General features: G+C 40.6%; 1 protein-coding gene across 1 annotated transcript in view; it reads left to right on the forward strand.

Moving 5' to 3' along the window:
* The window catches only part of pcsk2 (proprotein convertase subtilisin/kexin type 2), a 74,309-nt gene that overhangs the window by 37,997 nt on the left and 19,795 nt on the right, over positions 1-16,517 (forward strand). Inside the window, exons 7-9 of the mRNA XM_056270168.1 lie at positions 891-979; positions 6,338-6,513; positions 10,981-11,196. Coding sequence (XP_056126143.1) covers positions 891-979; positions 6,338-6,513; positions 10,981-11,196 — 481 coding nt within the window. The remainder of the gene's footprint in view (positions 1-890; positions 980-6,337; positions 6,514-10,980; positions 11,197-16,517) is intronic.

Consider the following 16,517-nt stretch of genomic DNA (forward strand, 5'->3'; position numbering starts at 1 on the left):
TGGAACTAGGGTATCCGGCATGGGAGGTGGTGTGCTAACAAGGAGGCTTAAGACCGCAGTCTCTTGCGTGCCTCTTGAGACCAAAGGAGTGAGGTTTACATTCACAGCTCTTATTAGCTTGCCTCCGTTACACTCTCACGCCCCTAAACTTCACTCCCATCCGAGTCACGGCAATATTCCATTATATCTATATGACCATACAAAAGTAATTGTACATGCTACATGATACAGAAGGTTTCTGACGGACAGATTCTGATAATGCTGAATACACAGTATATATTGCAACGGAGCATGTAAGCCTATTTATCTGAATAATTGTCAGGGTTATATTAAGTTTAATTGTGTTCTGGTTTCTCTGTGGTTTCTGATTGAGCTGCACCTGTTTCTTGTTCTGTTAATTATCCCTGAGTGTATTTAAGCCCTCAGATCTTTCTGTTTATTGTTCAGTGTCGTTTATGCTTATGCTTACGTGCTTGTGTTTACTTTTACAGTCTCCTGCGTGTTCTGAGTATTAGTGCTAATAAATAGTTTTTGTTTAATTCTCCATCGCCGTGTGCTCACTACAGCCACAGATCCTGTCAATAATGGCTTTAATTTACCTTAATATACAGTTTATGTGGGTGATGAACAGAATTACATTATGGTTATTTATTGGAAATCTTACCCTCCACTCTGTCTTTCAATTTTCATTCATAGATTCAAACTTGACACATTGTTGTTTAGTACCAGATACGTATTCAACACATTTGAATATGCGCGAAACTAAATAAGAGCTATGGTGACTGGAGAGATTTTTAGCGAATAACTTAATAATAGTTGGATTCATTGTTAAATCACATAAATCATTGTGAAATGTGTAACTCTAGACATCTCTGAATGTTGTGTTTCAGTCATGGAACCAGGTGTGCTGGTGAGGTGTCTGCAGTTTCAAACAACAACATCTGTGGGGTGGGCGTGGCCTACAACTCCAAGGTAGCAGGTACGTTTCTGATAGGTTTTTACAGTGATGACCTCATAATACAAGTGAAGTTCTGGGCTGCGTTCAGCCCCGACAAAACGTTGCACAACGTTTTTTAAACAGAAACGGTGATGCGTTGAACACACTGTTCTGATGACGAAAGAGTTGCAACTATGGCAGCTGAGAAAGGCCATTCTTTGTGTTCTTTGTGAAGAATTTTCGGAGCCTGATGAAGTCGATATAAATATGTGTTTAATACTACAAAATAGGCCCCATGTTACAGTTACTGCACTTTCTGCCCAGAACACAAGAGAACATCCCAATCGAGTGAAGGGATTTGCTGAAACTGAAATGGAAGCACATCTTACCTAATTCAGACTAAAACACTTCTATTCAGCCTCACAAACTGACTTTATTTGTAGTTCATACTGTTTTAATACCCTGTATTTTCTTTCTCATTTTTAGGAAAAGCACTTAAACCATATGTCATACACTTGCAATGAAGCTAAAAATATAAACAACTACATCATTATGTTGATATCCTATATGTTTACAATAAAACTTACGACAAACATGTCTTCTAATATCCTCAGTTGTTGCGTATACCGAGCTGCATCGAACACATTTGTAAATTACTTTCCTTGAACCCATTGTGCGAGTTCTCTTTAATACCGTGTGCTTTATATACATGTTGCCGCTGATTGGACTGCAGTTCTGACACACCCACCAAACAAGAGAAAACGCATCTCAAACCCTGGTGCACACCGGTGCACGCCGTTTCCAGGAAACATGACGGTCAACCCGGAAACCGTAGCAAAACGTTGCGCACCGTTTTGAACTTGAACGTGCCCCCGGTTACTTTAGACAGTTCCACTTTAGACATTCTACTAACTATAAGTAACTTTGCAGCTACATGTCAACTAACTCTTATTAATATGCAACTACATGTCAGCTAACTCTCCTTAGAGTATTAGAAGACTGTTAGGTTGGGTTTAGTAGAGTAATCTGACGTACTTGCAAAGTTTCTTATAGTCTGTTGGGGAGCATCAAAATAAAGTGTTAGCAGATATTAATCAGACAGACTAATAATACTAGTTGACGTAGTTGCAAAGTACCTTAAATGACTAAAGGGGACCATCGGAATAAAATGTTATCAATGTTCCTAACAACGTCTCATTTGAGATGTCAAGCAAATTGCCTTGGAAGTAGTTGAGAGTAGTTAAGAGTAGGCTTAGCTGTCAAGAGAAGAACCAGAGCTGTCAAGTCAGACAATAGGCTTTTGGTGTGCACTATCTGCGTTGAATATTGTAATATTGTATCCGTGTTCTTTGTGATACATTATCAGAAAAGTCCACTGAGGCGAGTTGCAGCTGAAGTGAGCAACACAAAAACTGGTCAAAAACATAAATATGAAACCAACTCACCAATAGAGGTTACACTGACAATACTAGACAAGAAACAATGGGAAAATGAGACACACAAGATTATTGATCAAACAAGAAACACCAATGAAACAATGAACCAATCAAAACGTGACACATAAGAAAAGGCAAGCACAAGACATGATCACATGAGGGCAAGGAAATCACATGACACAGGAACCATGACTGTGAGAGACTATTGTAAAGGTCTGCTCTGCTCACCCAGCACGAGCGGCAGAGTCGCACACAGTCGCTTCACAGTTCACTGATCACATGACGAGAGTAAGGCGAGATGACTGACAAGACCATGGCGGGGAATTCGTTGCGCAAGCTAAATGTCTTATCTTGTAGAATGCGCGCTCAGCACCACCGCTCCTTCTATACACAGATTACGTGCGATCTCGAATGCGAAAGTAAAACGCGAGTCTCCCAATATCAAACCTATCTTAGGCTGGGCTGTGTAGTTGAAACCACCTCTTAACTCTGGTCTCTGTTTGCACTTTAAATATTGAGAGAGTACTTTGATTATGGTTGCACTTATTGTTTGCACTCAATAACACTAATAAAAAACTTTGAAACTTGAAAAATGTTCAATTTGTGGAAAGGAGTTTAATTAGGAGGTGACACACAGCCTCAACCAGAAGTTCTGGAAGCTCATAATTCATGTTCAGTAAGATCTGAAGAGACATTGTGAAATCATACAGGAGAGAAGTCAGTCTGTTGAGTTTGTGGCAAAACCTTTTACAGTGCTTGTATATTGTTATCAATGCATATGATAATTCATACTCGTAAAGTAGAACGGAAATTACATTAACTACAAGACGATTGTTAAAACAAAATGCACCTGCAGACTATTTTTCCCGTCATGAATTTTGTCCTTTTTGTCGCCTCGTCTCGCTCTCATGAACCCAATCTCGTGTCTCGTCTCGTCAAACCCCTACTGAAGTACCAAGAACATTCATTCCACAGCACATGGTGCATACAAATATACACATTCAATATGCAATTCAATTCACATTTATTTGTATAGATCTAAACTGTATAGAGTTTCAAATTACAATCAAGAAGCCAATTAAATTCAGAAACAATATTTGTATTAATGTGTTTGGATACTATCATGATTCAATGTTTTAATTAAAATAAATTCGATGCATTTTTGCCTTATCAGGTTTGTTTTGTGTTAGTCGATAAATATAATGAATGACTTTGAATAACTATGATGAATGATCCCTTTGTTTTGGAAAATCATCTTTATCATATTGATAACTTCTACCCTTCCACTCTTTCACAATATGGCACATAATAAAAACATAATTTACGCACTGCAGCACATTGATTTGTTTTTTTCTTTTCAAAAGGCCACAAAAGTAAAGGAGAGTTACTAATTGCCAGTGAATATCTTGTTTAGCTTTTGTCCCTCACAAAGGACACACACACACATTGAGTGTCTAGTCTCACCACTTCAGCTCTTGCAATGTTTTATAATCACCTTTCAGGATGAGGTCAGTATTAAAGGTCTCACATGTTTGATGTCTTGTGATACACAGCAGTGGGATGTTTAGAGTGTATTCATACAGAGCTTCAGGCTTAAACCTGTGCAGATATATATGAAAAGACAGAGGTTGTTGCATATTTAAAGGCACAGTAATGAGCCTGAGTTGGTGCTGCTCATGTTGCCTGGTGAAGATCTGCTGGTTACCAGCATAAGTTGCATTGTTGGTCTCCATCACAGTCCCCTTCAGACGGTTTAACTCTTTCCCCGCCAGCATTTTGGAAAAAGTTGCCAACCACCGCCAGCTTTCTTCAACACTTTCACAAACGTTTTTATGACCCCCAGAATATTTAGTTGTATAAATATCTGAATATGCAATATATCAAATTAAAGAACAGAGCCTCTGTTTTTAAACAAAAACCCGTTTTATTCAAGCTTCATGCATTCCTTTTTAATCAACACTGGAATGTGGATAAGTTTCATAAAAAAGGCAACATTTTGAGCAAACGCTGAGAAAATGGGGTTTTGTCAGAGACTGCATCCGGATGGGATTCAGAGCGATGATCAAACACAGATGGAGAAGATCGAGTCCATCGACACCTCAAAGCTTCACAGTCCCAAAGCTCGTCCTGAGTCCACATTTAGGCTGTTTTGATTCATATGCTGTTTAATGTGGATGATCACGTTATAATTTACATATGCATATGATTATATATGGTACACTCTAAAAAATGCTGGGTTAAAAACAACCCAAGTTGGGTTGAAAATGGACAAACCCAGCGAATGGGTTGTTTTAACTCAGCGGTTGGGTTAAACGTTTGTCCAACCTGCTGGGTAGTTTTATTCAACTCAACGATTGTTTCAAAAATTACTGTATTGTTTGCTTAAAATGAACCGGACGTATGTTGAAAATTAACATTTATTAATAGGTTTAATACATTTACATTTATTAATAAGTATGATGATAAATAATTAAACAATAAACATGTATTTAAATGCTTATTAATAAATGTTCACCTTTTGATTATTATCGTTGCCTCTAGTTATTATGTGTCTGATTTTTAATTTCTAACCTATTTTTGGTTCATTTTAAACTAGTAATTTTTAAACAATAGTTGGGTTAAAAAAAAACTGTCCAGCAAACATTTAACCCAACCGCTGGGTTAAAACAACCGAATCACTGAGTTTGTCCATTTTTAACCCAACTTGGGTTGTTTCGAACGCAGCATTTTTCAGAGTGTATCGCTTGCTTCTGCTTCTTCTTCTCCTGTGTTTTGATCAGGAGATTCTGTACTCTTTCAGAAGATGTGTAAAGAGATGGGGACAGAGTTAACCTCAGTCAACCAGATTCACCAGAGAGATCATGCTGGTGGCCAGTGTTAAGGTCCCGGTATACTTTAAGCGGAATCGAAGAACAAACTGGTGTGACGTAATTTTGAACAAAATCAGAACAAAACAAAGTTCGTTTGGAGTTGGAAACAGTTTGCCAAACTGAACTTTCCATAAAAGTTTGTTCCAGCTGGTAAACTCATTTGAACTCCCATTAGTCCGTGGCGTTCACGTAATAGGTGGGTGTAGCTCTGAGGCTCCGCCTTCTTTGACATGGAAATCTCAGATTAATCTCTTTCTTCTGTTCAGACGCGAGTAAAAACACCAACACACTGGAGAGCCGCTTTACAGCAGAAACTGAAGCTGTGATTCTAACTGAAAGAGACTAACACTTTTTGTCATGTTTAATACTGTAAAGCTGCTGCTTTAAATCTATCTATTGTATAAAGTGCTGTATGACGCAACTGTAGATCTGAATCTCAAAGCTGGAGCAAACATCTCCACATCACTATGATCAGATGCTTTCTGAACCGCTGTTTTCTTATTGTTATTGTGTGTTTATTCTGTTATTGAGAGGAAAGAGCACAACACATATTTACATATTCATCTCAACATCGCTCTCAGCTGCAGCGTGAATGCTTCGGGATGTTCGCAAACAGCTTTCAAACTACTTATTAACCCTAAGTAAAGAATGAAAAGAACTTTGCTGTGAGTATATCAGGGCCTTTACTTGCCGAGCATCGCATGCTATTTCCCCAGCTAGACCAGCAGGGAAGTTTATTTTCTTCTTTTCTGTAGGTTTGTCAGAGAGAGAGAGAGAGAGAGAGAGAGAGAGAGAGAGAGAGAGAGAGAGAGAGAGAGAGAGAGAGAGAGAGAGAGAGAGAGAGAGAGAGAGAGAGAGAGAGAGAGAGAGAGAGAGAGAGAGAGAGAGAGAGAGAGAGAGAGAGAGAGAGAAGCAAAGTTAAGGTTAAAGCTTGTGAAGTGCTTGATGCAGTACCAAAGCTATTATCTTCCGCTTCTTCTTCCATATGTCACCAGTGAATCTCACACCAGTTATCACTGCAGATCATGATGAGTAGAGCGGCATCAAGGGTTTTCCTATTGCTCCCATGTTCTCAGTCTTGCCATTTGTTGCAGGCATTCGTATGCTGGACCAGCCCTTCATGACGGACATCATTGAGGCGTCCTCCATCAGCCACATGCCACAGGTCATTGACATCTACAGCGCCAGCTGGGGTCCCACGGATGATGGGAAAACAGTGGACGGTCCTCGCGAGCTCACCCTGCAGGCCATGGCAGACGGAGTCAATAAGGTACCGGAGCAAACGCACGCCTGTTTAAAAGCAAGAGCTTTCAGTAACACTTTATTTTACAGTGTCCTTGTTACATATGTTACATGCACTTACCATAGTAATAACAGTAAATTATGCATAATTACAACCCTCAACCAAATCCTACCCTAACCCTATAGTAAGTACGTGTTGTTAATTAATATTACTCAGTAATTTAGTGTATAATTACATTGTAACAATGACACCTTAAAATAAAGTGTAACTGAGTTTTCTTGCAGCATAGCAAACGGGATTCCCTCATGAATCGCCTTCTGCTGTGGAGAGAAACGAGTGAAGAAAATCTAGACAGGTACAGAATTGTAACATCTGGTCCAATCAGATAAAAACCTGGAGTTCAGAGTCCTCCTGGTCGCTCTGCCACTTCAGATCAACTGCAACACCAATTATTGCACACTTCTGGAAATATCAGTGTATTTAGAGATTCTGCTTCAATATAAAACCAGATTAACTAATATAACTAAACATTTGGCATTTCCAGAAGGAAATATTTCGATAGATCCCCAATATCCTTGAAATCACAATTCAATATTCAAATATTATGCAAATGTTATCAAAGTGAGACAAAAAATGGCAAATTATTTGCACAGTTCTGAAAATATCAGTGTATTTACAGATTTAGCTTCAATATAAAACCAGATTAACTAAGAGCACTAGAATTTTTATTTACAGAAGGAAATATTCCTATATCAATTCAATGAAAATTCAATATGCAAATGTTATCAAAGTAAGAAAAAAATGGCAGCTGTGATTACCACAACTTAACTGTAAAAAAATACGGTAACAACATTTTAAGTTTTACAGATTTAGCTTAAATTTACAGTAAAGTAAAGTTCATCACAAGTGGCTTTTGGGAAATACTGATATATAGAAGATGCACACAGTGTTTTACACCAAAACACAAAACACCATCACGGTAACTAAAATAATGCAACAAACATTCATCTAACAACATAAGATGTAACATAACTGATGATAAAAAACTAAGAAGAAACTGAGATATTTCAATGAAGACCCATCAAACGTGAAGTGTCATACGGAGAATTTTGAGAAATGCCAATTTACGTTTTTTCACTGTAAATTATATGGTGACTTGTTGTTCGTCACTTCCAACAACTTTACATTTAACAGTGTTTTACTGTGAAAATGTCTTATTAGTTCTATTGCAGTTTTTCACCTTATAGACTAAATGAACTTACCTTTAACAATTACATTTTTCAGTCTTTACCATTAAAATTACGTTCACTAACATACAGGGCCCTATCATACGCGCGACGCAAGTGTGTTCTGCTAGTTTCAGCCCGACGCAGTTTTCATTTTCATGTCCTGCTCCACGTTGTTTAAATAGCAAATGCATTTGTGCCCGTCTGTGCGCCCATGAGCTTCTGGTCTGAGAACGAGTGTGTGTTCAGGAGCATTGTCGGAGCGTTGCTGCTTTGAGGAACTGAAATAGACTGAGCCATTGACCAACTGAAACCTGGGCTAAAATCAATGGCACAGTATATTTTTTGTTGTTATTTAAAGAGCACGTTAGTAATGTGCGCTTATAGGCGGGTCCACAACACGCTTACACTCTGCTTATTACACACACTCTTCTTATTACACACACACTCTGCTTATTACACTCTGCTTATTAGTTTTCCACTTGCAAATTCTGCCGTGTAAATAGCGAATCCGCCATAGCGCGAGCAGCTTTTAAAGGGAATAAGAGATGAGACTCTGATTGGTTTATTGCACGTTACACCCAAAACACACCCATTACTCATTAAGAGAATAGAAACAAAACACACCCATTACTCATTAAGAGAATAGAGACAACACTTTTAGATCATGCGCCGGGAGCGCCGACCATTTTCCCCAACGTTAAACTAGCCAAAGTGGATTCGGACCGACCCAAGTGCACTTGCGCCGTGCGCTTTAGACCATGAGCTTAGATCCTTAAATAGGGCCCACCGTATGTCAGTTGTCAACCTTGCAGAGTCTCGTTGCTTCACACTATACATGTCGTTTAGTTACGTGTCCCCTGTCCGTGACTGGAGCCTTCACAAATTGCCTCGGCTAATGGGTATAAATGTAGCTGAGCGCTCCTCTGCTGAGCAGGATTTATGAGGGTGACCCATCTGTCAAGACGAGCCATCGCACAGAGTAATCTCCCTGTGTTTTCAACAGCCCTCTGCAATTGAAATCAGATTGGACAAGAATAGCAGTGATGGGTGAAGACTCGGTCTGTCCCTCAGGCGTTCTCAATGCAGTTAGAGAGGTCTGAGGTGGAGCCCGGGAGTAACATTGAACGCTGTTTAATCATTTTAAGGGTCAGACGGCAAACACTTCATTTATTTATATGTAGGATGGCGCAGAGAGTGCTAATGAAAGGCCAGAGACAGTTCAGCATTGTGGTTTTGATGCTGGTGTCGTAGCTTAAGAAATGCTCTGGTTTAATATCAGTAACAGCATGTTTAGCAAAATGTCGATTACCACAAAATCATTTTGGATTGTCGGTCAAAAATTGTGGTTAGGATACAGCAAGTACAATGGGGTATTTCAATAAACATAAGGAATATTTGAATATGTTCTCTTTCAGTCTTTCTTCCTCAAAACTCTGTTTAATTCAATGTTTTACTTTCCATTTCTTCGTAAGTAATTGTGAACTTTACTAGCAATTTCAAAGCGAAAACTGTTTCTACAATAATTTTTTTGCAGTGTTATATCCAGTCTTTCAACCTCTGTGTCATGACCTTGTAACACGACTCGATTATGCTCAAAATACAGAGAAAACAGAGAATCCATGTCTGCATGAATGATGGACAGCCGTCTTGTTCTTCTTTTAAACCCTCTGGAATGAAAGTCCAAATGATTTCCATAACCAGTATTACACATAGAATGCAACTAAATTTAAAGGAATAGTTCACCCAAACATGAATTACTTTTTTTCATTGAAGGAGGGACCCAGAGTCACATCCAGAGACCAGAACATCATAGGGACTTTGAACAATATAACAATATGTCTATATTGAAGTCAATGACATTACACTGAATATCTGCACAGACGCCTCTGTTCGGCTCTGTTCCTTCATTCGTCCGGAAGGAATTTTCTCCCTCCCACACTAAACAGAGCTTGTTACAAAACCAGCAGTGCTTAAAGCACAATCGCTTGTTTTAGCTACATGTAATTGTCCCTGAGTTTAGCTGATGGGTCTCCATTCATAAAGAGTGTGAGAGGAAGAGAAACAAGAAAGAAACATAGAGATGGAGAGGTTCTGTTCACTAAAATCTTTTTTTTCATGACACATTCATAATCATTACTTTGCAGGTGTGCTGTGGAAAGCTTTATGCGTGCGCTTGGGTGCTGATTAGGCTATGTGTTATATATAATGTAAGGTTTATTATTAAGATTTACAGTATATGGCTTATTGGTTACAAAGGTTGCTTCAGAAAATGCATTTTTTTAATCTCATGTTTGCTTTTGTTAACACTATCGGTTAAGTTTAGGCTAGGGTTTAATGTAGGTGCTACTTTTTTTTTACAATTGCAAACCGGACATTTCATTTCCAAACTGCAGCGATATGTACAATAACCAACGTTGTATAAAATGGTCAGATTCATGTTAATCTGTTTTGGGTAAAACTGAACTCATGAGACTTCATCAACGTCTAAGCAGTGTGCTAAATGTCTAAATTGTTTTTACCCTTGCAATGTATTAAAAATGTGGTGTGTAATTGTGACTTTATTGTATGACACTGTTGAGACTTTATTTCTCATATTAGCAGATACGGCAAACTACATCAATTCATGTTTATTAGTCACATTTAACGTTGGGCTTATCAGAAGCTAAATTATTCATTTTCAAAAGTCTCAATTATCATAAAAAATAAAGTCATAATTCAGAGATATTCTGTAGCGATTGCAGAATGTAAAGACACCATCTTATTTTCTTATTTGTTTACTCCAAAGAGGCTAGTGCCCAGATGTCTCGAAGGACCATAATCGGTCATCAAAGTGCTAGCATGATAAAATAACCACCTACCGTTCAAATAACAATAATCAAGCAACCTTTTAAGATCACAATTGCACTGTACAAATTTCCTCCTGTCAGGTGCCTGCCACTATAAAACCCAAAGCCTACAGAAAAGAGCGCTCTTGCATTCAGCTAAAAGCATCAAAATTATATGTTCAGACAAGAAGCGTAAACACAATGCCTCTGGTTGAATCATCAACACTCAGAGGAGAGCTTGTAGTCTTTAAAAGGTCTTGAAACGCCTCTCTGATGTCTCTGTTGAATTACTTTTGGTTATGTGACTGTAATTTGTATGATAAATGGAGTAAATCTCAAAGGCCCTTACAGAAAAATATCAAAGAGAGTCGACTGCTCCTTATTGAGATGTAGCAGGCGTGAGTACGGGTGCTAATCGTGCCGCTTTGCGTGTCCAACAGGGCCGAGGTGGGAAAGGCAGCATCTATGTGTGGGCCTCCGGAGACGGTGGTAGCTATGACGACTGTAACTGCGATGGATACGCCTCCAGCATGTGGACCATCTCCATTAACTCAGCCATCAACGATGGACGCACTGCACTCTATGATGAAAGCTGCTCCTCCACCCTAGCCTCCACCTTCAGCAATGGCCGTAAACGAAACCCTGAAGCTGGCGTGGTGAGTGTGTGTGTGTGTGTGTGTGTGTACAGTAAGTGTCTGTGAGTGTGTGTGTGTGTGTGTGTGTGTGTGTGTGGTCCTGGTAAACCCTACATTATGAGGACAAAAAAATGCAAATGTTAGTTTTCTGTGATGGGTAGGTTTAGGGGTAGTGGAGAGAATATACAGTTTGAACAGCATAAAATGCATTATGTCTATGGAAAGTCCCCATAAAACATGGAAACCGTCTCAGGTTATGACTGTAACCATAATTGCATCTATGACGCTTTGGGAACGCCTCTGCGTGATTGCGTCGGAAGCACGTGTGTCAACTAGTGTGTCACGGGCTGGGGACGTCGCGACCAGGAAAGAATAAAATCAAATGCAGAAAGACCGGCGTTAGCTTCAATAAGCCAAGGCAAGTCGATCACAGGGATGAAGGAAGTATGGCAGGGCGACGCAGTGTCTCGTTCCCTTCTCTGGGAACTATGGCAACAGTCGTAACCTGAGACATTCCCTTTCGAGGAAACTCGCGCTGCGTGGATGATTCTTTGGGAATGATAATGCCTGAAGCCGTACTTACAATTGCTTTTCCGTGTGAAACTGTGGCAAAATTAAGTCATAAGCACCTGAGACCCTGGGGCAGTATCCAGGTTCAGGCTCTAAAACCTTATGAATGTGAGTAGAGACGACCAGCCTGCCGCATCACAAACTTCTTGTAGGGATAAACCCCAAATTAAGGCCTTGGAGGCCGGCATACTTCTAGTAGAGTGAGCTCTTATAGCCAAATGTGACGGCTGACCAGAGACTTCATAGACAAGAGAAATAGCCTCGACTATCCACTTGCTGATTGTCTGCTTTTTTAGGAAATCCAAAACAGACAAACAGCTGATCAGATTTCTTCCAGAGGCCAGCTCTGTGGACATATGTATCCAGCGCTGTAACTGGACAAACAATGTTCAGGTTTTCCTGGTCCTGATCTCTGAAAGGAGGAGAGCAGAAGGCTTGCAAAACGATAGGCCGTGGCATGTTGGTCGGCACCTTAGGGACATAATCTGGTTTAGGGTAGAGGAATGCCGCGACCATCCTCTGTGCGAACTCCAGGCATGTGGAGGATACCGATACGGCCTGAAGATCTCCTACTCTTTTAAGAGTGGCTAGAAGGAATACTATTTAAGGTCAGAAATTTTTCTGGAACCGTATCAAGGGGCTCGATGGGAGCTGCCGATAAGCCTTCTAAAACAAGAGCCAGGATCCCTTTTACGTAATAACATGTTATTCCTCCCCATGTATACACCACCCAAAGGGACATGGTTAGCTGCTATGGCTGCCACGTAAACCTTTAATGTGGAAGGGGATAGACCAACATAAAAACTATCTTGTAGAAACTCTACCACCAACCGGGCAGTTAGCTGGATCCCACTGTCGCATTCTGCACCAAAAAGTGAAGCCTCTCCACTTCAGGGCGTAAAGTTTCCTCGTGGACAGAGCTCTGGAGTGAAGTATAGTCTCTACAACCTTGGTTGAGAGATCTGAGTCTATTAATTGGGCCCCCTCGGAGGCCAAACCCACATTTTCCATATCTCTGGGCTGGGGTGAAGGATCGGTGCCTCCCGCCTGAGACAGAAGTTCCCTCCTGACCAGAATCTCCTAGGGAGAGTCGTTCGAGGAGAGACATTAGGTCCGAGAACCATATTCGGCTCAGCCAGTACGGTGCTACTAGCAGTAAACCTACTCCGTCCCAGCAGATCTTCTCCAGAACTCCTGGGAGCAGAGCAAATGGGGGAAAAGAGTACAGATGTAGCCTCGGCCATGTCTGTAGCATAACATCCAGCCCCGGGGTGTGTGTGAAGGAGAACAAAAGTGGACAGGACGTTGTATCCTGAGACAAAAACACATCCACTTCCAACCTCCCATATATGCTTCACCACCCTGGGGGTGCTCGAAGGCTCACGCCCAACAGCCCCAGATGTTTGGCCACATTCCACCCATTGGCCCTTGCCAATCATGGTCTCCTAATTATCCCCATCCAGTGAATTGGCTCCATCACCCTCTCCTCTCCACCTATAGCTGGTGAGTGCACTGGCGCCGCTGTACTGTGGCTGTCGTCGCATCATCCAAGTGGAAGCTGCACACTGGTGGTTGAGGAGATATCCCCTGACATGATTGTAAAGCGGTGTGGGTGTACCGTAGTACATATGAAAGCGCTATATAAATGCCTCATTCTATTCTATTCTATTATTAGTGGGCAGTGTCGGGGCCTTCAGGGACGATGCTGAGCTATGGGACAGATAGCTCGCAACCAACCCTAGGCTTCGCCCCATGACCATACTCTTTCAACCCCCGTATATCTGAGTATACATGCACTTGGGGGCTGAAAAGACGGGATGAGTATTGCTTATTCCACACTCTCAATAACTCTGTAACGCAGTTCAGATGTTGTGGGAAGAAGGAGGCGGGAACCGGCGAACATTCAAAGACGTTAATGACAAAATAAAACAAATACAAAATGAAAGTAAAAGACAGCACCCCATCTCGGACGACTGCTGTCACATTATAATAAAACAAAACACAACATAAGTTCAGGCCTGTCCTCTCTCGATCTCCACAGTCGTCGCTCCTCTTTTATGCTTCCGCTCCTCCGTGAGAGACACGAGACCGGTGCGTCGCGAAGGTGTCGCTCATTAGTAATCACGCCACCGGCCTCGCGCCATTCTCTCACGGCCCTCGGCCTCGTCCTGCTCGCCACAATCTCGTCATGGAGATTGGGAAAAAAGGGAAGGCACCGCCAGTCAATGTTCGGTTTAGACACAGCGCGAGTAACCACCTCCACCAGCTCCTCATTGTTACACCTTTAGAAAGTATAATGCATTAAAACACATGACAAACAACCAATATCAGATGTAACAAGGAATCTGCTAATATTGAAGTACATTTTAACTTTGGTTACAATTATTTATGAAAAGATATAATGCATTAAATACCATAGTGCATCATACATAAATATGTCAAATAAAGTGTTACCATTGTTTATAATTTTATGTTTTATGATTATGTATGATTTTTTATTATAAGGGCAGAATAATTCCAACCTATTTTAATGATTTTTATTAAAATTACATTTATTTCAACATTAATACCATTAATTATTTCTTTTTTTTTTATTCTTATTCTTTCGTTGTCATTTTATCATTATCTCTAAATTCTTATCTATTTTTTCCCTTATTTTTATCACAAACACAAATGAAAAATGTGTTGCTGTGAAAGGCAATGAAGTGTGGGATACATCCGTCCTCGTTGTGTGATGTCGAGTCTGATCCTGTCTCGACATTTTTACAACCAGAATGAATTTGGTTCTCAAGAGTGTGCTGTTCTTAGGTGCTTTAGAGTATTTTCTGAATTGCAATCCCTTTGCGCAGCGTGATAATGCAGAGTATGACAGTGATAAAATGATGGAAAGTTAATTGTTTCATGCATTTTGTGTCTGAAAAATGACTCGAAAATGGCATTTGATGCATTCAGCTAGGAACTCAATCAGAGCATATCTGCAGACTCCCAGAAAGGGTCTGAGATGAAGACTGTGGTCAGTCTGTCGGAGATGATCCTGTCAATGGAAAGAAGGGAATTGGCTCGTGTCAGTCTGGGTTCAGTCAGGGCGACCACCCTGAATACAAAATAAATGGCAAAAGGGGAGTATTATTAGCCTGGATGCCAGCCCGAACCCCGCCCACAACATTTTTTGGTCGGGAAGTTCGGTCTGGACTCGATCCATTGAGGAGTAATTATGATCGGTTCAGAATTAGTCGGGCCAATCAAATTGCCAGGGCGGGCTTTATACGATGATAGACAGATGATGCGCTTGGGTTGAACTGGTTTCCCTCAGAGATGACTGCAGCTGGAGAACTGAGATGTAGAGATCCCGCTGGCCCTGTTGTAGAAGAAATCGACAGCGCATCCATTTTAAAAGACGAAAAGACGAACAGAGAACTGCAATCAAGGCATTTGTCAATCGGAAAGATGTGTTTGCCGTCCTTCCTACGGGATTCGGCAAAAGTGTATTTTATCAGCTGGCTCCGATGGTCGCTAAGAAGAGGGAACGCAATGAAAACCCTGTGGTCGTTGTGGTTTCTCCTTTGGTCGCACTCATGGAGGACCAAGTAAAAGAAGCAACACTCGTTATTTTACTACTTCTTCCAGCGTGCGTGTAGTTCTGTTGACTTTGCATAGCTCATAAAAAAACACTTACTGCGTTGCTCTGATTGGTTGTAGGTCTATCCAATTGAGTGCAGAGAGTTGTTTTTTTTCCTGGTTCGGTTAAGACACGCCTCATAATCAAAGCTCCATGGAGCAGTATCAGACTCACATTCTGACTAGAATATGAGTATATATTCTATACAGACTTCTATACGAAGTCAGGCTAGAGTATTATCACTAAAAAACTTAAAATTTGATCTGTTCCTCACATAAAACTATTGTGTGATTTTAGAAGAAATGTAGCACACAGGTTATATGAATTATTTTTATGTTACTGCCATCTTTTATATATAAAATAAAGAGAACAAATTGAATGCTGCTTTCTGTCATCCCAGTTTCCTTTCCTTAAAATTAGTGGAGCGTGTCACAAAAATGAATAGAAACTCAGCGTATTGGCTATAGCAAGCTCTTGCGTGCCATCTGAACTAACACCCTGCGTCTCAATGTCCATACTATCATCCTCAACAGTGTGTGAGATTAAAATAAGTGTGTCCCAAAGCATAGTATGTTAAAAAAAGAGTATTACCCACAACCCATTGCGCTTTGGATGAGGATCCAGAACTACTGTACAAACACAAGTAAAAAGTGTTCAGAAAAACTACAAAACATGGCAGAGGTCTAGATAAAGGGTTTTGAATGACTAATAATCAACATTTAAGCTGATTAAAATATTTATGTAAGGTTTTCTGTGTTATATTTCATTTGCAACAACAACGCGAACATTTATAAAGATCAGTTTGGCCATTAACTTTCAAATGCATCATTATGCTAGTCTGGGTTTCCCCATACTGCCTTCCCGCAGCGCGATTTTATTCACGCTGTCTGGATACAATGGACCAAATTTTCGCCTCATTTAGGGAACCAATCACAGAACGGGGAGGGAGCAGCAAGACGATGACGCGTCTATGCGACACACCGAAGCAGTTTGTTTATACCTATGGATCAAACATGGCAGTAGACGCGAAGTTACCTTTCGATGCAGCCTTACGGCCGTTTCACACATAGGTTTCACACCGCAAGCGTGAGCGGCATTTGAGCAGCGCGTCAGCGTAACTACATCGTCACTGCAGCTGCAGACGCGCGAGAGT

This window comes from Rhinichthys klamathensis, unplaced genomic scaffold (assembly GCF_029890125.1).
Source record: "Rhinichthys klamathensis goyatoka isolate OS25496 unplaced genomic scaffold, OSU_Roscu_1.1 h1tg000298l_1, whole genome shotgun sequence".
Classification (NCBI taxonomy): Eukaryota; Metazoa; Chordata; class Actinopteri; order Cypriniformes; family Leuciscidae; genus Rhinichthys; species Rhinichthys klamathensis.